Consider the following 23886-nt stretch of genomic DNA (forward strand, 5'->3'; position numbering starts at 1 on the left):
GTGCCTGACAGCCAGGCCGAGTCGCCTTAGGGATTAGGCAACTGCATGTGTAGAATGACTAGGAGGGGAGGACACAAGGAGTGTCCCAGGTATGTGACCTTTGACACTAACTCACTGTGTGACCTTGGCCAAGTCACTTAACCTCTCAACCCATTAATCTCACTGTAAAATGAGTGGTTAGATTCAGTAATTTCTATGGTCCCCTCCTGTGTTGACATTTGGCATAGAACCTGTTTGATTGATGTTAAGAATTGTTACAAAGCTGGGTGGGTAAAGAATCCGGAAATTTAGACATAAGGAGAAGAATGAAATTCCAAAGAAAAAAAAGGGGGTGGGGGCAGAGAGTCGAACATGAACTCAATACTTTATAAGATCCCCGCCCCCCATTCCCACCCTGCGTTATTTCTTGTATTTTCAGTTTTGGACATTTGGTGGAGATCATGAATTTACTGCCACATGTTAAATAGGAGGAGAGCAGCGTACAGCCAATTGAAGGCGCTTGAATCTCACTTACCTTCATTGTCTCTGGAAGGACAAAGGGAATAGAGCAGTTGCATTCTTTGTCAAAATTAGCAGCATTTTCCCGCAGTTTTGCACAATTTGCACATTTTTCTGTGTAATTAATCTGTCAGGCAGGGAAAATAATAATTATTAATTAAAAAGGGATGTGAGTACATATCTTAAAATTAAAGTCCTGAGTCCATCAAAGTCTCCAGGCTTTCTAGGTCAAGGGCGTGCTATCTGGGACATGAACCAAGGTCAGCCCTGTGGATGTGTGGGACGAGTGGGTCTCCTTACAGCCTTTCATTTTGGGACCCAGCTGCATTTTGCCACTTACTTGGAGTTCAGGGTTTCTACTACATATTTATGTAACCTGCTATGATGAAGCCTTATGCCTCCATCATAAAAAGTTACCACTAGGAAAATATTAGTCAGTGACTCATGAGAACTGGGCCTGCAGCCTGAGTCTAATCAGCGTTATGGGAAAGTCACTTCACTGTTTTTCCATTTTATTGTATGGAAAATATTTATACTAGTGAATTATTCTACATGGTATCTAGAGGAAGTTTTTAAAAATGACCAAACATAGAAAAAAAAATGTTTCCAAAATGTAGAGTTATCGATTTATGTGAAGCAATTGTTTTTAAAATGTTGTTATATTATTTTTTAAAGTTAAGTTCTGTGCAAAATGGTATAAGTGGACTCTTTAAAAAAGGGTAGTGGGTCCCGAATGGGCAAATCCTGTGAGCTCTGGCTCAAGGACTCAGTTATGTGAAGACGGAGCTGGAAGGAGAGCAGGGAAGGGGGGCTCAGAGAGAGGCCACGAGGCTGTGCATTTCCCTTCCGCTCCAGGAAACACTCATCTCAGGCTCCCAGCGGTGGTTGTGAGGTCCTGCTGGTCGCTGCTGCTTTTTCCTCACTGTGTTGAGGAGTCATTAGAAAAGTCTGGGAATGGGAAAGGAACAGGGAAGCAAGGGACTGGCTTTCTCTTCAGTCAATTGCCAATGGGATTTTAGATTCTTTGGGAGAGAAGAGCAACAAGAAAGAAAGAAGGAATTTTCAATGCTTGCAAAGCCACTGGGTGTTTGGAAGTCAAAGAGGTAAAGTGTGGATACTAAATTAAAGATTAGCCAAAAGGCTACTTAATTGTACTTAGATGCTTATATTTACTTAAATCATTCTTTAAGTATGCAGCAAGACTTGAACTGTTTTTTTAAAAATACTGATGCCTTTTCTGTTAGTGACACTGCATTCTAATTTTTTAAAAGCATTGAAGAACAGAGCTGTACCTAATTGAGACCTACCAATAGCACACTGAACTGTGACTGAGGAAACGGCTGCTAGTTCAGCCAGTCTCTGATCCTGAGCTCCAGGGCCCACATTTTGTTCATCAGCATGATTTTGGCTAGCAATTAATTGATTTGTGAGGTCATTTTAGTAGTATACACACTAATCCATGGATTCTTGAGAGAGTTCTATCAATGCCGAATTAGAAAAAAATGTCTTTCATGATCAAGTAATTTTTGAGTAGATGATATCCAAGGTGCTTTCTAGCTCTAAACATTTTATGAGGGAAACATGCCTTTGATCTACTGTCTACTTTTGCTGCTCAAACCTATAGCTCTAAAATGACAGCAAAGATCATAGTCTGGTCCTCACAGAATTTTGGAAAGGCAGGAATTATCATTCTTGCTTAAAGTAAACTGCAAAAAGGGCACATTCTCGGTGTGCCCCAGGGCTAAGTGAGAAGAGGAAAGCCAGCTCCGAGCTCTTCTACTAGGTGTGTGTTGACCACACTGGCCTGGGATACATCTTATACATCCTGATACATCCTGATACTCAGGATCAGAGACTGGCTGGACTAGCAGCCGTTTCCTCAGTCACAGCTCAGTGTGCTATTGGTAGGTCTCAATTAGGTACAGCCCTGTTCTTCAATGCTTTTAAAAAATTAGAATGCAGTGTCACTAACAGAAAAGGCATCAGTATTTTTTAAAATAACCGTTCAAGTCTTGCTGCATACTTAAAGAATGATTTAAGTAAATATAAGCATCTGAGTACATTCACCTTACCACCCATTACAACAAAACACTTCCATTGCAAAAGAGGATCGGTCTCTATGGGTGGTTTCTGATTTTCCTGTATAAAAGCAAAGTGTTAGAAACGGTCCTCTCTGAAGTGGCTTAAAAGAAAAGTCAATTGGAAAATCCCCTTAACATCATGATAAAATCATTCTGTTGAAAGCTGTTTGCAGAGTGGCCTTGGCCAACCATGGAGTGAGGTTCTCCTCACATCGCTAAGGTGACATCATTCAGCAATTGCTGTCTCTTAATGGAGGCTGCACTTCAAAGAGGGTGGGGATGGGTGCCCAGAAGGGAGGAAGCTGGAAGGACATGGGAAGGGGAGGAGAAGAACCAGAAAGAAAGGGGTTGGTGAAGGAGAAAATAGAACAGTAAACAGGATGAACTTTATGGAAATGAATATCAACCTTATAAGCCAATTACTTTGCTATCGTCTTCAACAAGGCAAGTTTACTTCCCTCCTGCCATTTTGCCTTTTTCACTTGGTGGGGCCTGGTGGTTTACATTACCACCCTGGAGGACTCAAGAGGACTTAGGGGCACCTGCCAGGAGCTGGGGGGTGGGGTACAGAAAATTTCAGTGGAAAGGCAAGAGAGCAGTGTGTGTTGGTAGGAGGAGTGGGACCTAAAATGCAATTTTCTTCTTTGAAGTCCTCGCTATTTGCCATAATCCATTCTTTGAGTAAGTGTGTGCCTGTTATGCACTGGCAACGTGCAAGGAAGGGGTTGTGGATATGGCAAACAAGCCAGCCGTGGCTGAGCCCTCTGTTCTTAGCACACACTACCTTACTTACTCTATCGTTAGGTCGTTGAGGATGGAGTTCAACTCTTACAAACCTTACTCATCTACACACCCAGAAGGACTCTGAGCACCTTCAGACACTCATGAACATTAAATCAGGGTTGACAGACTTGGCCTTCATGGTAATTTTGCCACTCGCCTATGCGGGGAGAGGGAATACATGAGCTTTCCATGGCTGCCTTCAGAGTGGAGGTCATACGGTCTGGGATGTCGCATAACCTGCTGAGCTGATTTGCATGAAACATGTACTTAATTTATTAGACCAAATGCGGGCATGGCCTCAGACCAGATCTGAGCTCCCCCTCCCCAGACCAGCTACTGGGCTTCTCATCCTCCAACAGCTTGTTGTCAAATCGGCAAAAGGCTTGTAACTGAGGGGTTCACTGCTCAACTTCCACTTTTCTCACTCTGAGTAGAACTTGGTTTATTTTGCTAAGTATCCTTCAGAGGCCAGAAAGATTTGTGTTCTTGCCTTTCCCGGATAAAGCGATGATCTCAGACGGAATTTATTTGCAAAGGGAAAGACACAATGCTTGAAAGTGGGGCAAAATTAAGACCTATATCTTTGGCTCTTGGCTCTTTTTATCGATATGATTCACGGGTCCCTGGCAGTCATTTGGTCTTGCCTCTCCTCCCGCCTCTACCAGTCACTTGCTCGGTACTCTGCCAGCATAAAAAGCTCCTGACTTTGCCAGGCCCCTGTAAACAAAGGTGGCTGAACTGACCAGTGTGAGAGTAATTGTCCTCAAGAGGGAGAAGGGATGAACAAAGCCACCACATAGAGGCTCTTTCACCATCTGCACCTGCCAGCTGAAAAAGGGATGCTCCAGTCTCATCTGCTTCCCTGTTGGGGGGCTGGGTTCTCAAACTGACCACTCTTTATAGTCCGAAAGCTGAAAATTCTTAGAAATTGCATCCAAAAAGTGAGATGGGACACACCTCTACTTCCTTGATGGTCTTTGCAGACAACAGAAGGATGACGCCCACTCCAAGGCAGAACACGCCTGTGGCAAAAAAGCCGGAGAGGATTTTGTTGGCTGAGAGCTGTAGCTGGTAGGCGGGCAACTGCTGCTGCTTCACGGCACTGTTGTCTGGCAATCTGGACTGGCAGTCCTGGGATTTCCTCTTCATTGTGGTTCTGCGGGTGACCCAGATATACTTTTGAGACATTTATAACATTACTGCTCAGAGTAATACCACATAATGGTAATATTGAGAATTACATGAATCTTCCTTTGCCCTCGCAAAGTCTTTCTGCTTTCTGGAATTATTTCTTAACCAGACCCGATTTCCACAGCTCCCTTCAATCAGCCATTGTTGGGTATGTTTTACGTAGGCCCAAAAAACTTGTTGTGCTAACTGCCATGCCTAGGAGGAAGAGTCTCCAGCAGGTCTGTATAAACCAACATCTGGCAATATTGGGAAGCAGTTACAACGGGCTATTTCTGGGACGTGGTGGCTAATTCAGGGCAACCCTTCCTGAAAGGGCGAAAATGGATTTATCCTTAAGAACTTGCCCAAATCCTTCAAGATTAATACAAATAATAGAAGTGAGTGCTGTCAGCTTTTCCCAAATGTGGCTGTCCCTTAACGTGAATATAAACGAAGTTGGGAAAATGCTCTCAGATTACAGCTAACTTTGCTCTTTGTGATAATGAGGAAGGGAGAAGCAAACAGGGATTGCAGAACACAGATGACTAATCTCAGTAGTTTCCAATTTTTTCATCCATAAGAAAGGCTCTGGCAGAAAGCGTAGATGAAAAACATCTCCTCCTAACCTTTCCTCAAGCACGCGCTTTGAAGTACCCCAAATGATGCAAGAGAAAGGAAGAGCAAAATAGATAATCACTTAAATGTTCAATATTCCCATATGGTATTATTGGGTTTTTTTTTTTCACTTATTAGAAATCCACTAACATCATTTTCATTACGCTATTAATAATTACTTCCTCTTCAAGATGCATTTAAGATGTAGAATTAGGATTTAAAAAGAATTAGGTAGCATGTGAGTTTCTAATTTTCTTTTTTCTATTAACATTCGGCAGAGAAGCCATATGTTGGACTATTTTTGTATTAAAGAAGACAATAACTTTGGCAAATCTACCTAGTTTAAAAGAATACAAAACAAATGCAATTACTTACACTGGGAGGTTTCCAATTCAGAGTCAAAGCTTTCCCTTGCAAAACTGGAAAAAAAGCAGAACACCCATGGGGACTTTTCAGCAAGCCATTTGAATCTGGCTTGGAGGTGGTGACGAGTATGGCTGTTGGTATCAGACAGATCTGTGTGAGAAGACGGCAGTGAACACTCGGAGTTCATATCTACTATTTGTTTTATTAAATAAGCATGGTCAAGAACTTGAGTTTAAAAGGCAGTAACAGCCTGTGAGATTAGATTATGTGTGCAGAGTTGGCCTACAAAATATTGGGTATGTTTGCAATCTAGGTACTTGTTCCAACTTTGGGTGTGATTACAGTACATATGTAACACCTACCAGAAGGGTCATTACAGTAACAAATCAAGAACAGTATTTCTTAGGCTTTTTATAAAACAACAAAACCAACCTAACCAAAATCCCAAACTAAAAGGTGCTTCACAGGAGTATATTAGGGTTTTCCGGAGAAACAGAACCAACAGATCTAAATGTATATATAGATCTATCATAAAGAATTGGCTCACGTGATTACGGAGGAGGCTGGCAAGTCCAAAATCTGCAGAGCTGATGTTCCTCCAGTTTGAGTTTGAAGGCCAAAAGCTGCCATAGAACCAGGAAGAGCCGATGTCACAGTTTGAAGGTCATCAGGCAGGATGAGCCGATGTTTCAGTTGGAAGGCAGAATTCTCTCTTACTTGGGGGAGGGTCAGCCCCCAAAGGGCTAAGTTTAGCTATAGCTTGAATGAATTCTCATGCTGTGGTGGCTTTCTTTCTTTTTCCTGTAACTTGTTGAGCTTGAGCCAGAGTCCTGCAGGATGGAACGTGTTCCCTTATCCTTTGAATCCCCGTGTGTGGCTTCTAGCCCACAGAGGTGCACAAATAGCAAGTCGCTGGTGTGTGGAAGCATGTGATTTGCCAGAGTGTGATGTGCTACACTGCTGGACTCCTTTAACATTTCACAATATTTGAATGTGGAACTTCATATACCAGTAGTGGCAACTGTTTGCTTTATTATCTCCTTTGTTATATATGCCCGACTCCCCAGATAGATAACCATGGTGTCCTGAAGTGAATACAGGAGATCTGGGTTTGACTTCTTCTTCTGCTACTTAAAGTAGTGTGTGTCCTTTCTGAGATTCAGTTTAATCATCTGTAAAATATAAAGACGTTTCCTCCAGAACTATTTTAATGATTAACTGTGACAGACTATATATATTCTTCTTAGGAAACTTATATGCAATGTGGGATCCTTCACTGGATCCTGGAATAGAAAAAGGACATCAGTGGTAAAACTGGTATAATCCAAATAAAGTCTGTAGTTTAGTTAATTGTATTGTACCCATGTTGACTTCTTAGTTTTGATAACTGTACTAAAGTTATACAAGATCTTAACATTGGGGGATGCTAGGGGAAGGGAATATGGAAATTCTTTATACTATTTTTGCAACTTTTCTGTAAGTGTGAAATTATCTCAAAACAAAGAATTAAATAAATGAATAAGACAGTTGTAGTTACACTGTTGTCTTTTATTTGTTTACAAACTGCCACATATCCTTGCAGCTCTTTCCACCAGTAGTACCACTGCCACCCTTCACACTGGGACTAGGCATCACAGTTTCAAATCTGTTCCACACATACCATCTCATGAAATCCTCAGCAATCCTGCAAGATAGTATTCCCATTTCACAGTTGATGAAACAGGCTCAGAGAGGGAAGGGGCTTGCCTGAGGCTGCCCAGATGCTCTTTCCCTTGCTTGTACAGTCACATCAGAAGCCAGTTGGTGAAAGAAAAACTCAGTCTGCTTAACAAAAATCACACACAAGCCAGTGATACTTTATTATACAAGGGAGTTGGCAAAGGACACATTCATTTTGTAAAAGAATCCCCACCTAAGATTCCCAGTGATCCATCTGGTGATACAATCAATTTAATAAAACAATAGCTGATATTTACCAACTGCTTGCAATGGGCCAGAGCCATGCAAATCCCACCACGAAAACAGGAATTTTCATTAGGACCCAGACTTAGAAAAGGCCCAGCTTCAAAGATTCTGACTTGCATAGGCTGAGGACTCCCATTTCCAGAATTTCAAAAACCTCCTTTCTTATCTAAGTGAGAGAAAAGAAAAAAAAGTTTAAGATCAAGAAAAGATGGTCTTGGTGAATAAATTCAACCAGTCTGGAGTCCCTGGTGTTTATGCAGCTGTTATGGCCAGAATCAGGAAGAGCAAAACCTGCATTTTATTCAGAGTTGAAATATTTACGTAAGTAAAGGAAGCGGTACTATATAAGACATCAATTTCATTAAGATGTCCTTTTGTTTGTACAACATTCAACATAAAATCTCACAGAAAAATCTTTTTCAAGATATTCAAAGTGTGCCTATAGACTATACACAATATTTTAATGCAGGATAACTGTTAATAATGACATCATCACAATAAAAATAAGTATGGGTTAAAATGTTTTTCTTGAATACTATTTCTCCCTCATTATTATAATTAGAAAACTAGTGATGGTTGTTTACTCAGGTTTAACATTATAACTGAAATAATCAAATATGACCTCATGTGCCTGACATCAAGTTGGTTAAACTAGTTTTAAAAAAACAGTCAGGGGGGCTTCCCTGGTGGTGCAGTGGTTAAGAATCTGCCTGCTGATGCAGGGACATGGGTTCGAGCCCTGGTCCGGGAAGATCCCACATGTTGTGGAGCAACTGGGCCCATGTGCCACAACTACTGAGCCTGCACTCTAGAGCCCGCGAGCCACAACTACTGAGCACTTGTGCCACAACTACTTTAGCCCGTGCGCCTAGAGCCTGTGCTCCACAAGAGAAGTCACCGCAATGAGAAGCCCACGCACCGCAACGAAGAGTAGCCCCTGCTCGCCGCAACTAGAGAAAGCCCGCAGGCAGCAACGAAGACCCAATGCAGCCAAAAATAAATAAATTTATTAAAAAAAAACAACAACAACAGTTCAGGAGACTGTGTGTGTGTGTGTGTGTGTGTGTGTGTGTGTGTGTGTGTGTGTATGTGTGTGTGCAGGGAAGTGAGAAAATGGTTTTTAGCTTAACTCTCCAGTCAATTATAATCAGGTTTGGTCATTCTGAGGATATAGTTTTATACAGTAAATTAATTCATTCAACATGTTTGGAGGAATGATTGAAAGCTTCTTTGATAGTTACTGCCGTGATTTATTTCTGGCTGGTGACTGGCAGCCATGTTTATTACTGCACAACCCTATTCTCTCCAATAGCTACTTCTAAGCATCAGGCTAGATTGAAAGATTAGTCAGATGATAACATGGTAGGTGGCAAATCAATTTTTCTTTCTTTGTTTTTTAAATTTAAATTTAATTTTTTTTGCGGTACGCGGGCCTCTCACTGTTGTGGCCTCTCCCGTTGCGGAGCACAGGCTCCGGACGCGCAGGCTCAGCGGCCATGGCTCACGGGCCTAGCTGCTCCGCGGCATGTGGGATCTTCCTGGACCGGGGCATGAACCCGTGTCCCTTGCATCAGCAGGCGGACTCTCAACCACTGCGCCACCAGGGAAGCCCTTTAATTATTTTTTAAAATCTATTTTTGGCTGCGTTGGGTCTTTGTTGCTGCATGTGGGCTTTCTCCAGTTGCGGCCAGCGGGGGTACTCTTCGTTGTGGTGCACAGGCTTCTCACTGCTGTGGCTTCTCTTGTTGTGGAGAATGGGCTCTAGGTGCGCGGGCTTCCATAGTTGCAGCATGCGAGCTCAGTAGTTGCAGCACGCGGGCCCTAGAGTGCGTGGGCTTCAGTAGTTGTGGTGCACGGGCTTAGTTGCTCCGCGGCATGTGAGATCTTCCCAGACCAGGGCTCGAACCCGTGTCCCCTGCACTGGCAGGCAGATTCTCAACCACTGTGCCACCAGGGAAGTCCCTCAATTTTTCACATTATGATGATAATGGATTACTTTCATAAATATATAATGAGCTAATGCTGTTCCTATTCAGTATTCAATTGGTTTTAATCCACTGAGACATCAAAAAAATTTCCCCACTCCCCAAAACCAAAATAGCCCTCTAATTTAAGTAAGTGGGTTTTTGGGTACGTGGAGATGAAGGCAATGAGGCAAGTTTGTGCTCCCCCACCTCCAAGTACATATTTATAAGGATGAAAAGGCAAAGACGATTGTGTCTCTAAAACAAGGCACAGGGAAATACACCAAGTCCTCTAGATCTTCCTGTTTCTCAAAGATGCGGTATAGATGTGGTCCCCAGTGGGGCAGAGGCCACTGGTCATTTAATGAAGAAAAAAAGCTGATTCCTATAAAACACATGGAAAGGATACAGTTATGCGTAAGGGGTGAGATGGTCTCTATAACTGTAGTTACTTCAGAGTTAAAAGAAATAATTTCAAAGGCCAGAGTGTGCTGGTTCCCCATGTCAAAGACTTTACTGCTGTGTTTGAACTCAAGTTCAGATTGAAAAAAAAAAAGATTAAAGGCAATTGCTGGATTGCTAGTTATATGGTACCTCGGGAATGTCCATCATCCTTCTCAACTTCTGATCTCTCCAATTCCAGTCAAAAACCAGAAACTTTAAGGGGTTCAAATTAAGGCCACCTGAAAGAGACAGGGAGAGAGTTGCTACATTAAAGAACTTATGACATAAGCTTATTAAAATGATTTTTTATTCCTCTGGTTGCTTTTTTGCCTCATTTGCTCTTTTTTCCCCCAGTAACTAATCTCTGCACGTTAAGTGCTGTCCCTGTCTGATGGAAAACAAATGCAGCACTCAGAGACTTACTCTCCTTACAATCTTATCACTGATTCTCAGCGAAGCAGGGAAGCTGCTCTTGCTAAGCTCGTGAAATGCTCAAGTTCTGGCAAAGAATCAATCCCAAGCCTCCATTTCATGAAGCCTCAGAGGGTAAAGTGTCATTCCCGACAGGGATTTGATAAGACGTATCCTTGCAATTTGGGATAGTGACCCTTCAGAGGAGTTGAGTCCAACAGAGTCTGCGTGACTCTGAAGAGGTGAGTCGGCAGAAGGATGTGGACAGGGTTGGGAGGTTAATTTCAGGCAAAAAGGAAAGTTAAGATGAATGGGCTCTATTCAAAGCCTGCTATCCTTTGAGGAGACTGGTAAACCACTTAAGGACTCATTCCTGCTGTCTTCCTGTGTATCTAGAGACAATTATGGAGTGTGGGGCTGGAGGGGACCTCAGGGGTTGTCTGTTCCTCAGAGGTCTCAGAGTTGGGCAGTTAGTTTTTCCCATTCTACACGTTCTGCCCACTGCCCCAAGCTATCACACCTGGAAACATAATGAAGCCTTCTTTTATCCTTCAGCACTTCCCCTCAATATTGGCTATTTCAATAATTTCCCCTCTGCCCTAAAGACTTTTTCATGCTTCTTATAACTACGACGCCTCTTATTTAGAACTCTCTCTGTAAATTAAAAATGATGGAAATTAAGAAAGACAATGGGTTGATAGTGTTCCCTTAAAAATAATTGACTGCTGGGCTCCCCTGGTGGCGCAGTGGTTGAGAGTCCGCCTGCCGATGCAGGGGACACGGGTTCGTGCCCCGGTCCGGGAGGATCCCACATGCCACGCAGCGGCTAGGCCCGTGAGCCATGGCCACTAAGCCTGCGCATCCGGAGCCTGTGCTCTGCAGCGGGAGAGGCCACAACAGTGAGAGGCCCGCGTACCGCACAAAAACCCCAAAAAACAAAAACAAACAAACAAAAATAATTGACTGCTGATGGGACAGCAAACAGGTACAGCCTCTCTGGAAGGCAACTGGACATTATATAATAGGAGCTTTAAAATGCTTACTGTTTGATAAAATAATTCTCCTTCTCTGACATATCCCAATAAAACACCAGAAACTTAAGCATAGTTACTTATAAAGATGATCACTGTGTATTACTTATAATAGCAAAACAAATTAGAAACAACCCAAATATCCTACCATAATAGAATTGCTAAACACCAATATAACTTGGGGTCAATATCCAAAATATGTAAAGAACTCATACAACTCAAGGTCAAAAAACCAAATGATTTGGGGCTTCCCTGGTGGCGCAGTGGTTGAGAGTCTGCCTGCCGATGCAGGGGACGTGGGTTCGTGCCCCAGTCCGGGAAGATCCCACATGCCGTGGAGCGGCTAGGCCCGTGAGCCATGGCTGCTGAGCCTGCGCGTCCGGAGCCTGTGCTCCGCAACAGAAGAGGCCATAACAGTGAGAGGCCCGCGTACCGCAAAAAACAAAAAAAAACCCCCCAAAACCCCAAATGATTTGATTTAAAAATGGGTGGAGGAACTGAATATACAGTTTTTCCAAAGGAGACATCCAAATGGCCAATAAGTACATGAAAAGGAGCTCAACATCACTAATCATCAGGGAAACACAAATCAAAACCACAATGAGTTATCACCTCATACCTGTTAGAATGACTGTTATCAAAAAGACAGGAAATAACAAGTACAGGCAAGGTTATAGAGAAAAAGGAACTTGTGTACTGCTGGTGGGATTGTAAATTTGTGCAGTCATTATGGAAAACAGTATAGAGGTTTCTCTAAAAATTAAAAATAGAACTACACTATGATCCAGCAACTCCACTTCTGGGTATATATCCAAAGGAAATGAAATCACTGTCTTGAAAAGATATCTGTACCTCCCATGTTCACTGCTACATTACTTCCAAAAGCCAAGATTTGGAAACAACCTAAGTGTCCATTGACAAATGAATATATAAAGAATATGTCACACACACACACACATACACACACACACACACACACAAACACAGCAATATTATTCAGCCATAAAAAAGAAGAAAATCCTGCCACTTGTGACAACGTGGAGGGACCTTGACAGCATTATACTAAGTGAAATAAGTCAGATAGAGAAAGACAAATACTGTATGATCTTACATATATGTGGAATCTAAAAAAAAACAAAAAACAAAAATGAACTCATAGGTACAGAGAACAGATTGGTGCTGGGTGCCAGAGGTAAGAGGTGGGAGAAATAGATGAAGGTGGTCAAAAGGTAAAAACTTCCAGTTATAAGATAAATAAGTGCTGGGGATGTAAAGTACAGCATGGTGAGTATAGTTAACAATGCTGTACTGTATATGTGAAAGTTGCTAAGACAGTAGATCCTAAAAGTTTTCATGACAAGAAAAAAACTGTAATGATATGAAGTGACTGATGTTAACTAAACGCACTGTAGTAATCCCTTTACACATCACATATACCAAATCATGTTGTACACCTTGGCCAATACAATGTTATATGTCAATTATATCTCAACAAAACTGGAAAAAAACTCAATAGAATATTATGCAGCCATTAAAAATGAAAAATTAAAACTATTTCATGACAAGCAAAGTTCTCATGGGATATATTAAGTAGAGAAGACAGGTTATAAAGTTATGATATGCAATATGATCTCCATTTATAAAAAATATAGATAAATGCATAGAAAAAAGACTGAAAGGAAATATATTTAATATTAACTAACAAGACATTACCTCTAAAGTGACCTATTTTCTTTTCTGTACCTTTTTGCATTTTACAAGGGCTCTTATAATTAGAAAATCCCTTTCCTTATTAAATAAAACAATAGAATTCTGTCTGTAAGTGTACTGATCCCAAGGTTATGGAATATCTTTTGATGTTCGGAAACTCTCCTTAATATATCATATATATAAACATCTTAAGTCATAAACAGCTACATAAAATGAGTTATGTGCCATTTGTCTTGCTTTGTTATACTTTCAGTTTTTGGAGTGCTGGAATTGTTCTCTTTAAACACTTTGTATGTAGCCTAACATCTGTAGTCAATGAATATTAAACCATTCATCCAATCAGAATCAGAAGAGCTATTTTCATTAGTATTATAAATAAATCAACAGCTCCTTAAATGATTTTTCCACTCCTTAGATGAAATAAGCTTTCACAGTGAGTTTTCAAAACTCTGTAGAAATATAATTTCAACAGTCTGGGCAGCTTCGTTCTCTCTCTCTCTCTCTCTTTTAAATATTAAATATGGAGAAGAGTGGCCCTGTTGCCTGGGGGACCTGGCGACACATACAAAACATGTGGAATCCAGGAAGGGGAGAGGTGAGTCTTTGGCTAAGAGCTGTGGGAGAGGGAGGGCGCATCCCTGGCCTCCCAGCTGCCCAGCCAATCTCTCCCACCTCCGCGTCTCATGGATGGACTATGAGCACCTCTCACCTGCGCCTTCGCTTCCAATACCCTCCTAGGGCCACAAGACAAAAATCCAGCCAATCACTGTGCAAGGGCCTTCCTCCAAAATCTGACTTTCTTTCCAACTGAAGCACAGGCTACCACAGCCCACGAAGTCTCCAACCAAGAAAGGTGGTCTCTTTAATAAAAGTAATAACTAGTATTTGTTGAGTTCTTAAGGTGTAACACTAACTGTGTTTAGCTTTTTATTGGCATAACAATCCTTTGAGGTAGGTGCTATTACTATCTATGTCATTCAGATAAAGAAACAGTTTTAGAAAGGTTAAGAAACTTGCCAAGTCACAGAGCTGGTAAGCTGCTGGACCTGGGATTTGCATCCATAGATTTGAGTCTGTAATAGGGGCTCTTAACCTCAACATGTATTGACTACTTATTGTCTCCTTTGGATATACCCCATGTATCTGCCTGCGTGCTTTTGATTCAGCTGTTGTCCCATTCCTGAATGCTTTTCTCACATCTCCATACTTTAAAGTATATTAAAAAGATCCTATTTTAATCCTACCCACACTTCAAAGATCAGTTAAAGATCCTTTCCTCTGTAAAGACTTCCCTGCAGATTCAGCCACCATAACAATCTCTCCCTCATTTCAACTCCTGTAGGACTTAGAAGTACTTGTTCGGACCTTGGCATTTACTGCCTCATGTCGTCAGTCGCATCTTATGCACATTTATCTCTTCAATTGGATCAGGAGCTCCTGGAGGGGGAAAGGCTCTGGAACCAGGAAGGCCTAGAATGAGAGATCTTGGAAGGGGCTACATGACCCTCCAAGCTTCAGCTTTCTCTCATAAGAAATAAGAATACTAGCCTGCAAGGATGCTATGAGTACTAAATGAGATCTGTGAGGGTGTCTAGCACAGCACTGAGTACAAGTAGGAACTCAAAAAATATTTGTTTCCCTTCCTTGCGTGGGGCTACCAAGTTTGCTACTTCCTTGTAATTGCACAGACCTCTGCATATAGTGTTTTCACTTACCCAGGGTTTTCATCTGGAGAGAAACACTAGTATTTTTAGCTCTTGTTTGCTTCCTTGCAAATGACCATCTCTATACTGAGATATTATATTGATGAACACATTACTTTTAGATATGTAAAAATCCAGGAATAGCTCCAGGCAGTTATAAAATAAAGTTGTTAAACAAGTAATTTGGAAATGAGTATTTAAAAGAAATCTTTAATCTGTCTGGCAGGTAAGGTAGAACATGTACATGGCTTTGAGAAGGTCAACAAACTATAAAAACCCACCGGTGGGGCTTCCCTGGTGGTGCAGTGGTTGAGAGTCCGCCTGCCGATGCAGGGGACACGGGTTCGTGCCCCGGTCCGGGAAGATCCCACATGCCGCGGAGCGGCTGGGCCCGTGAGCCATGGCTGCTGAGCCTGCGCGTCCGGAGCCTGTGCTCCGCAACGGGAGAGGCCACAGCAGTGAGAGGCCCGCGTACCCCCCCCCCCAAAAAAAAAACCCATTGGTGGATGATGTCTGGAACACTTTCTGGGTAAAGCACTAAAAGAAACACATGCACAAGAAGTGTTCTAGAGTGCTTGTATTTCATCCATAGAAACTGCATTTTTGTTTCAACATATCTTCTATACCAGCCCTCAACTGGAATGGGAGTCTTGGGGAGCCGAGACTCAATTAAGTGAGAGGGAAATATTCAACACATTCAGCTATACAAATTCCAGAGTCTGCAATCGGTGGAATAGATTGTGGACCCACTGAACTGCTTAAAGCAACTGGAATTTGAATGTATTTAGATGGGCATAAGTACCACAGTTTGCCACAGTCCTTATCATTCCCTATTGTACTACACCTGCTGGCTGGCTTTAGGGACTAAAGGCTAAGTTTCCAGCTCCTGAATTAACACAGAGGTCTGATTTCACTACATCACACATGTGGTTTCCCAAACTCACATGGGGGTTAGGCAAACACTCAGCTCTGAGTAGGAGTATCACTACCTCTTTTCATACCTTGTTTAATGAGTTCTTTAATCCTCCCTGGAGTTCCTACACCCAGGTGTACCACACGCTTCTCCAGCAATTTTATCTGCTCCTGGACCTATTCCAAAATGGAAGAGAACAAAGAAAAGAAGAGTCATTGGAAAGTCCAATCATAGTCCAATTTAGAGCATTTAATCTAAAAGTTAAGAAAGTAAAAAAGCAAAAGGGGCTACTCTTGTTTAGGGTCAACTTCCAGGGCAAAGAAGGTTAACATCAAGACAGAAGAGCATCTCCCCGGAAAACTGGTTAAGTCTCCAAAGAGTCCAGGGCTCAAACTTCAGCTTCTGTATGGAAACCTCAGAGTACAGAGGAGTAGTGACTGTTGTGGGAGCAGAGGCAGGAAACACAAAGAAAATCGGAACAGTCGTTCAATATGTTGCAAAAGGAAGGCACCAAAGAACATGCTTCCTAAGGAGATACGGAAAAGAGGCTGAAGTGAAACAACTGAGGTCTGGAAGTGGCCCTTAAGGATCACTTCCACCCCCGACTAGGAACCACAGGCCCTTGCTTACCTTTATGTGTTTTGCGAATAATTTCACGACTTTGCTGTCTCCTCTGAATGCGGTCAATGACCTGATGAAAAGCAATAGATTTACGCAGAAGAAAAATCACTCATTCAGGGCCATGTGACATCTTAAGTATTACACCATATTTATTCAAAATAATACACACATTTATGTGTGTCTATATGTACATATGTATGTGGATAGATACGCACACACAAAATTCTGATTTTCAGGTTAGTCCATCTCTGGAATGAAAGTGGGGTGGCCTTTAATCAGGCATGCATCTGGGTTGGCTTCTAAGTCTCAGGCACACGGTTAACTTTACTTAGGTTTCCTTGATTACTGAAACATGTGGATTTGCCCTTCACTTGTGTTAAAATGAAAACCACAGTCCCAAAATGGTGTCACTCATGCTAAAAGCCCATGATACCGAAACCCAGATTTAATACTTCATCTAATTGCAGTTTCAACTTTTCTGAGAAACGTAATCTTAATCAACCAGTCTGGAATCTCTGGTCAAGCACCAGTAAGGTAATCTGTCCTGTGGGCCCTTTCCATACCAGAGAGGAACATAAAACCCTTGCCATTTCCTTCCCCCGCAAAAGAAGATGTCCTGGCCTAAAAAGTAGTCTTTCTTCTCTTTTGTTAATGGCTCCATTGCTCCACCCTTTTCCCTTTTTTTTCTGGCTGCGCTGTGCAGCATGTGGGATCTTCGTTCCTGACCAGGGATCGAACCTGTGCCCCCTACATTGGGAGTGCAGAGTCTTAACCACTGGACTGCCAGGGAAGTCCCTCTACCTTTCTCCTATTAAAAACTTTCATTTTGCACAACCCCTCGGAGTGCCCTTCTAGTTGCTGGCTGGGTGCTGCCTGATTCATGAATCACTGAGTTAAGCCAATGTGATCTTCAAATTTACTTGGTTGAATTTTGTTTTTTAACACCTGTAATACAAAGGTTCTGTATTTTAGGTCCCTGGCAGAGAATTTATCTTCAAACTCTGCAGTATAGTTCTCATAAAAAATTTGTTTGTGAGAAATATCTTAGCAGTGATGTCAGTCTGTGCTCTACAGAGCCCAAGGGCATGTACGAAGGTCTGTGTGTGGCTGCCTTGCGGGGACATGGATAAGCTAGCAGGGAGAAGCAGGAGGGCTTATGTCCTTCATTCACAGCAGCCCCCCTACTTTTATGGACTTTGCAGAGTGAGCTTATCTGTAAAATCTTATATGTGGAAATGCTTCGGGAATAAATGGGTATAAAATGGGTATAAAAGAACAATCTTCTAGTTGATGTTTGGGAATAGAATATGGGAATACTGCTCGGAATATTACTTTCCTTTTTATATCCTTAATATGCCTTGAGAAATATTACCAACCAGTAGGAATAAATGAATTTACAAAATAGTGACTCATGCTACACACGTTCTATTGCACTCGAGTCTGTACTTACACATGAGCTTTCTCCATGGCGAAGTTAACTAAGAAGACAATTTAGGGGACATATTTAACATAATTCATGGTTCTCAAGAGAACAGATATTCTTACAAAAGTTAGAATTATTCAATATTAGCCTTTATGAATAGGGTTTGTTATGCCTGCTCAGAAATCACCTTCTGCAAATCACCTAACCTTGAAATGGATCATAATATTACTGAAGACATAAAGAAACACTGAGAATTGGCAAATGAAGTACGACAGCACAGTCCTTCTATGCCCATCAGAAAGGCATTTATGTACGGTAAAAACTCAAATCAATGTGACAACTTGTTTTTAAGAGGCCACCTCCAGGCCAACTTCTTTGCCATTAGTGTTTGAATCTGAAATGAGTTCTGTGGGTAGTCTTTAAAACACTGAAATGTCAATGTGAATTCTTATGATTTCAGAACCAGCAAGTACGGCTGCCCAGAAAGAGTTGGAGTCTTGAAGATCAATTATGTTTGGAGCAGAAATAGTTAAAAGAAACACTTTCGTTTTACTGAAAGGGTGTGTGATACAATTTAACGTGTGTGCCTAGCAGAAAGGTTCTGAAGGACGATTAACAAAGCTTAAAAAACTACTTTTCTAAATTCATGGTCAGATTAGCTCATTTAGAAAAACAGATGCTAAATAACTACCGAGAGTCTACTTTGCACATTAATCTATTTGATCAAGTTCCTTTTTCTTTAGGACTTGGATTTTCCTGTTTTGTCTCTGGTCAAAGCCCAGTGCAGAGCCTGGCCTTGGGAGAGGGTGAGTCCCAGGAAATCCCATATTACTCTGACAGCTCTTCTCTGAAAGCTGAACGCTACTACAGATCCAGTGGAAGCCTTTTTGTTTATTCTACAAAAGCTACAGTAAATGAAAAGGTATGTGAAGGCACTTAGTAAAGCACCGACAAACTGTCTTTAAAACACAATTTTTACATATAAATTTTTGGTCCACTTGGCATTTATCTCGGTATAAGGAGTGAGATATGGAACCCAGCTTAATATTTTTAGATGGCTACCCAGTTGTTCCAATACCAATTATTAAATAATCCATCTTTCCCTACTGATTTTTCACTTTTGCCATATCCTGTACTTTCATATGCATATGGGTCTATTTCTGAACTTTCAGTTCTGTTCCACTGTTCTGATCTGTCACACATGTGCCAGTTCCGTACTCTTAATTATTGAGACTTTGTAATAGGTTTTTTTAAAAAAAAATCTGATAGATATTATAGGCATAGTATCCTCACTAGCATTCTTTTTTAGAATTTCGCCAGCTATTTTTTCTTCTGTATTTTCTCATATGAACGTAGAACTAGTTTATCTAGTTTAAAAAACAATTCTATAGGAGTTTCATTGGGAATCTGTGAAATTTGTAGATTATTCTAGGTAAAACAGACATCTTTACGTTGAATCTTCCTATTCAACACTATGGTACTCCTTTCTGTTTAAGATCTGCTGCATCCCTTATGCAGTATTTTCTTCATCTAAATTTTGGCTAGTTTTTTCCTTGGTGTTCTATTTTTTCTTGTTACTATTTTAAATTAGATCTTTTCTTTCATTTATTTCTCCAACTGGTTATTGCTTGTATGATCTCCCTGCTTTACCCTTGTGTGTTCTCCACACAGCAGCCAAAGTGATCCTTTAGAATGATTATTCAGATCATATGTCTTCTCTGCTCAAAATCCTCCAATGGCACTCCATGTCAGGGCCTTTTGTACCTGGAACACTTTTCTTCCAGATATCTGCTTGGCGTTCTCTGCCTGGAACACTTTTCTTCCAGATATCTGCTTGGCGTTCTCATTCACTTTGTTTAAGTCTCTGCTCATAGGTCAATCTCCTAAGAGGCTTTCTGTGACTACCCTTTTAAAAGTAGCCCCCATCTTTTTCTATCCATTTGCCATGCTTTATTTTTTTTCCTACATAACTTATCACTACTTGACATTATAATGCATATTTATTTGTTTATTGTCTGCCTCCCTTACTGGAAAGTAGGTTCCATGAGAGAGGGGACTCTGTATATTTTATTCATTGCTGCTCTCCAGCATATAGAACTTGTCAGCTCGGCACATATCAGTTACTCAGAAAACAGTTACGAAATGGAACAGGTGAAGCTTCCAACCTAATGAGCTCCAGGGCTCGGATGGCAGAGCCACAGATAATCAGCATCAGGACCGATTTCTTCTCACAGTGGTTTTTCCGAAGTTTCACCCATTTAGGGCAGACTGAAAAAAGACCATGAGAAAAATATTACCCTAAATATAGCAAAATAAAGCCTCCAAAGTTGAATATCCCCCAATTACTTCTTTGTTATTGCTTAAGTAAAATAAAATATGAGCACTGTTTAGATTCTATTCTCTGGTTATTCTAGATATTAAACTAAAATGAAATATCATTAACTTACACCACAAAACATGTAATATGCCAAGTAGCTAAATGTGACCACTTTTAGGACTAAGTTTGTACAAAAATAAAAGAAAAGGAAAATTTTAAAAGTTTGTAATAATACAACATTTTCTATATTTTAATTTATGTTTGTTGTTTAAAGGCAGTGTTGACTAAACGGGAAAAGAACTGATTTAAAAATGCTACATTTGGGGCCTTCCCTGGTGGCGCAGTTGTTGAGAATCTGCCTGCCGATGCAGGAGACACGGGCTCGTGCCCCCATCTGGGAAGATTCCCCACATGCCGCAGAGCGGCTGGGCCAATGAGCCATGGCCGCTGAGCCTGCGCATCTGGAGCCTGTGCTCCGCAACGGGAGAGGCCACAACAGTGAGAGGCCCGTGTACCGCAAAAAAAAATAGATAAATAAAATAAAAAGGCTACATTTTAGGGACTTCCCTGGTGGTACAGTGGTTAAAAATCCGCCTGCCAATGCAGGGGACACAGGTTCGAGCCCTGGTTCGGGAAGATCCCACATGCCACGGAGCAACTAAGCCCGTGCGCCACAACTACAGAGCCTGCTCTCTAGAGCCTGCGAGCCACAACTACTGGGCTCACGTGCCACAACTATTGAAGCCCACGCGCCCAGAGCCCGTGCTCTGCAACAAAGAGAAGCCATCACAATGAGAAGCCCGCGCACCGCAAGGAAGAGTAGCCCCCGCTCACGGCAGCTAGAGAAAGCGTGAGTGCAGCAACAAAGACCCAACGCAGCCAAAAATTAATAAATAAATAAATAATGCTTCGTTTTAAAGGGACACTCAGCATAAGATATAAAATGGAAATGATATTAAAATAGCAAACATTTACTAAACACTGACACTGTGCTATGCACTTTACATAACTTTTTTAGTTCTCATAATCCATTGAGATTGATTCCATTATTACCTACATTTACATTTGCTGAATTTGAGGCTAAGAAAGGTTTATGAACTCAAGCTGAGTGTCATCAGAATTGGTTAGAATTTGAAAAAGGAACGTTAAATCACCATGTCTAAACTATTTCATTTTTGGTCACAATAAATGACTACCTAGCATGAATAATCTAGTTATTACTGCCTACATTCAATCGAAAAGATCAAATTAGATTGTTTGTGCAATAGCCATGGTCTGAATTCTGAACATGGGAACAGAATTTCAGAACCTCAGAGATGGGTTCAAGATCACATAGTCCAACTTCCTTGTCTTTCAGATAACAAAATAGAGTCCTGGAGGAGTCCTCGGTGACTTGTGCCAAGTCAAATAGCAAATTGATGGGGTACCTGCAACTAGAACACTGAGAATTCTCTGGATTCCAGGAGCAATACTTCTAATGTGTTGTAAAACAAAAACAAGACCAAAACCCAAATCCCCAATACCAGAGAGAAACAAGAATAAATTTAAATAAATAAAAATTAATATCAAGATGGACCTAAAAAACCTTCATTTAAAATCCATTTAAGATGGAAACTTGATTTTAAATGAAGTTTTAAAAGTTTTTATTTTAAAGAGATACATCTAATGTTTTAAAGGAAATAATAAAACGTGATGAATAATTTTTTAAAAAATGAGTTTACTTACTTTCTTTTAGATATGATGAAAGACTGTGAGTCAAATCATTGGCCTTGAGGAAGCAGGAGTCTAGAAATACGAGAAACATGCTTTGTAGAGGATTTCGCAAACACATACTCAAAATAGATTACATGTGAATGGTGTATTCTTGAATAGGTTGTACAACATTAGTGAATTGGGGACTCATATATTTTAAAGTTGTCTAGCATTTAAAACAACAGCAGCAGCAACAATAAGTAAACTTTAAACTGTCCATCATTTCTTAGAGTAGTGAAACAGAAGCTTGTATCATTCAATGGACTAATGAAGCATCTTTATTTTCAAATCCATGGAATAGGCAATATACAAAGGCAAAGCTGAAATAGCTAACAAATCTATGTGGAGATGCTCAAACTCGTCATCATAGAAATGCAAATTAATACAAAATGAGATAACACTTTGCACACACTTTAGAATGGCAACTGTTAGAAAGATGTATATACCAAGTGTTGCTGAGAATGTAGGATGATGGAAACTCTTTGTGAACTGTAGGTAGAGGTGTAAAGTGGTATCGCTATCCTGGATGGTAGTAAAATTAAGGTGTTTATACCCTATGACCCCAGGATTACATTCCTGAGTAAATAATGGAAAGAAATTCTTGCGTAGTCTGTAAAGAGACATACTCAAGTATATTCATACTAGCATTATTTGTAATATTGGGGAACTAGAAGCAACCTAAAGGTCCATATCGGAGAAAATGGATGAGCAACATGTGGTCGATGAAATCATTGGAATACTATGTAGCATTTTAGAAGCAATGAAGTAGATGTACTTAAAGCTATACAGGTATCTTGAAAAAGTGCCAAGTGAGGAAAGAAACAGAATGAGAGGTTCAGCACAACATCATTTAAATAAATTGTAAAATGTATCCACACGCAACAATATGATATATTTTAAAAGAACATATGCATATTTAAAAAGGTATAGTAACATTATGCCTATGGAGAAAGGAATTTGGAGTGTGGATGGGGAAAAGCAGGAATAATGCATTAAAATAGAACATTAACATAACACAGCACAACAACATAATGAAAGAATGGAACGGGCTACAATAAAACATAGGAGCCTTGCTCAACCAACAATGATCATGGTCTAGCAATTATGTAGTATTATTAACTCTGTATCTGAGATGTATAAAAAAGCAACATAATGTTTAGCATCCTAATTCATTATAGCAGAAGAAGTCTGTCTATAAACATAGCAGTGTGTTAGGGAGTAAACTATTACTAAATTAAATGAAACTTATGCTGTGCCCCAGCATATATAACTCACAATATGTGAGTAACCAACTTCAAAGATGTTGCCCCCTATACTGTTGTTGAGCCTTTGATGGTCTTTAAAACTGTAATCTCCCAAGCCTGGATATGACCAGACTCACCTGGAGAACTTTACAAAAAATACAGATTCCTGGAATGGACTCCTCCTTGCTCAATGAGTCAGAATTCCTTGGGGCTGGGCCTGGGAATTTACTTTTTAAGTTCCTGGGTGATTCAGTTGTGGCTAGCTTACAGGCATTTAGCACTGATCTAAACCACACTGCAGCTCTCAGGAGGACAGCTGAGTTAGCTCTAAGTGATTCCTGCCTCAAAACTCTAATTAAGTTCCCATGTGTATGACATTAACAATGTACATGCACAGTATTAATTGAAAAGACATGTTGCTGCCCTACAGACACAAACAACTTCAAACCACAACCAAGTTAGACACTCAGCAAACTAAATAGGAACAATATTTTATTACTTATATCCATCTTGTATTTATGCCCCTTCCTGAGACTGTTCCAGATAGCCCATGGCGTGCCCCTCCTCTCAAATAACAGAGACCTCCTCTGTGTCCTTGGTCCTGACAGTGTAGTGATGGGTGTTTTCTCTAAAACGTTCCTATGATGCCTTTGTTCACTGTGGCTCAGAATGGCCTAATTTCTTAACTGAAAATGAAAACCTGTTCCTTTTGGCTATAGCAGTATTTTTAACATATTTTAAACATTTTCCCCTCAGCCAACCATGACCACACATTCTTGCCTAACTATATTACTGCACTCTAATGATGATATAATATAATGTAAACTCAGTATGGAACTCAAATGACTCCTTAAAGGCTTTTTCTTCTGACTTTT

At 40.8% G+C, this 23886-nt stretch overlaps 2 protein-coding genes across 5 annotated transcripts in view; both read right to left on the reverse strand.

The window, feature by feature from the left end:
- The window catches only part of LOC307186589 (cell cycle control protein 50C-like), a 28926-nt gene extending 21616 nt beyond the window's left edge, over positions 1 to 7310 (reverse strand). For both annotated transcript variants that reach the window (XM_079921886.1, XM_079921885.1), the window contains exons 1-5: positions 7174 to 7310; positions 6061 to 6796; positions 5523 to 5663; positions 4320 to 4518; positions 515 to 625 (exon numbers count right to left, since the gene is read on the reverse strand). In XM_079921886.1, coding sequence (XP_079778012.1) covers positions 515 to 625; positions 4320 to 4511 — 303 coding nt within the window. In that variant the 5' untranslated portion in view covers positions 4512 to 4518; positions 5523 to 5663; positions 6061 to 6796; positions 7174 to 7310. The remainder of the gene's footprint in view (positions 1 to 514; positions 626 to 4319; positions 4519 to 5522; positions 5664 to 6060; positions 6797 to 7173) is intronic.
- Positions 6846 to 23886, reverse strand: part of CMSS1 (cms1 ribosomal small subunit homolog) — a 379245-nt gene continuing 362204 nt past the window's right edge. For 2 of the 3 annotated variants that reach the window (XM_079921888.1, XM_079921889.1), the window contains 6 exons: positions 21741 to 21800; positions 19864 to 19966; positions 16285 to 16345; positions 15743 to 15830; positions 10037 to 10125; positions 6846 to 7644 (listed from right to left, as the gene is read on the reverse strand). In XM_079921888.1, coding sequence (XP_079778014.1) covers positions 7561 to 7644; positions 10037 to 10125; positions 15743 to 15830; positions 16285 to 16345; positions 19864 to 19966; positions 21741 to 21800 — 485 coding nt within the window. In that variant the 3' untranslated portion in view covers positions 6846 to 7560. The remainder of the gene's footprint in view (positions 7645 to 10036; positions 10126 to 15742; positions 15831 to 16284; positions 16346 to 19863; positions 19967 to 21740; positions 21801 to 23886) is intronic. The other variant, XM_079921887.1, reaches the window with a different exon arrangement.

The sequence above is a fragment of the Stenella coeruleoalba genome (genome assembly GCF_951394435.1).
Source record: "Stenella coeruleoalba genome assembly, chromosome: 5".
Lineage (NCBI taxonomy): Eukaryota > Metazoa > Chordata > Mammalia > Artiodactyla > Delphinidae > Stenella > Stenella coeruleoalba.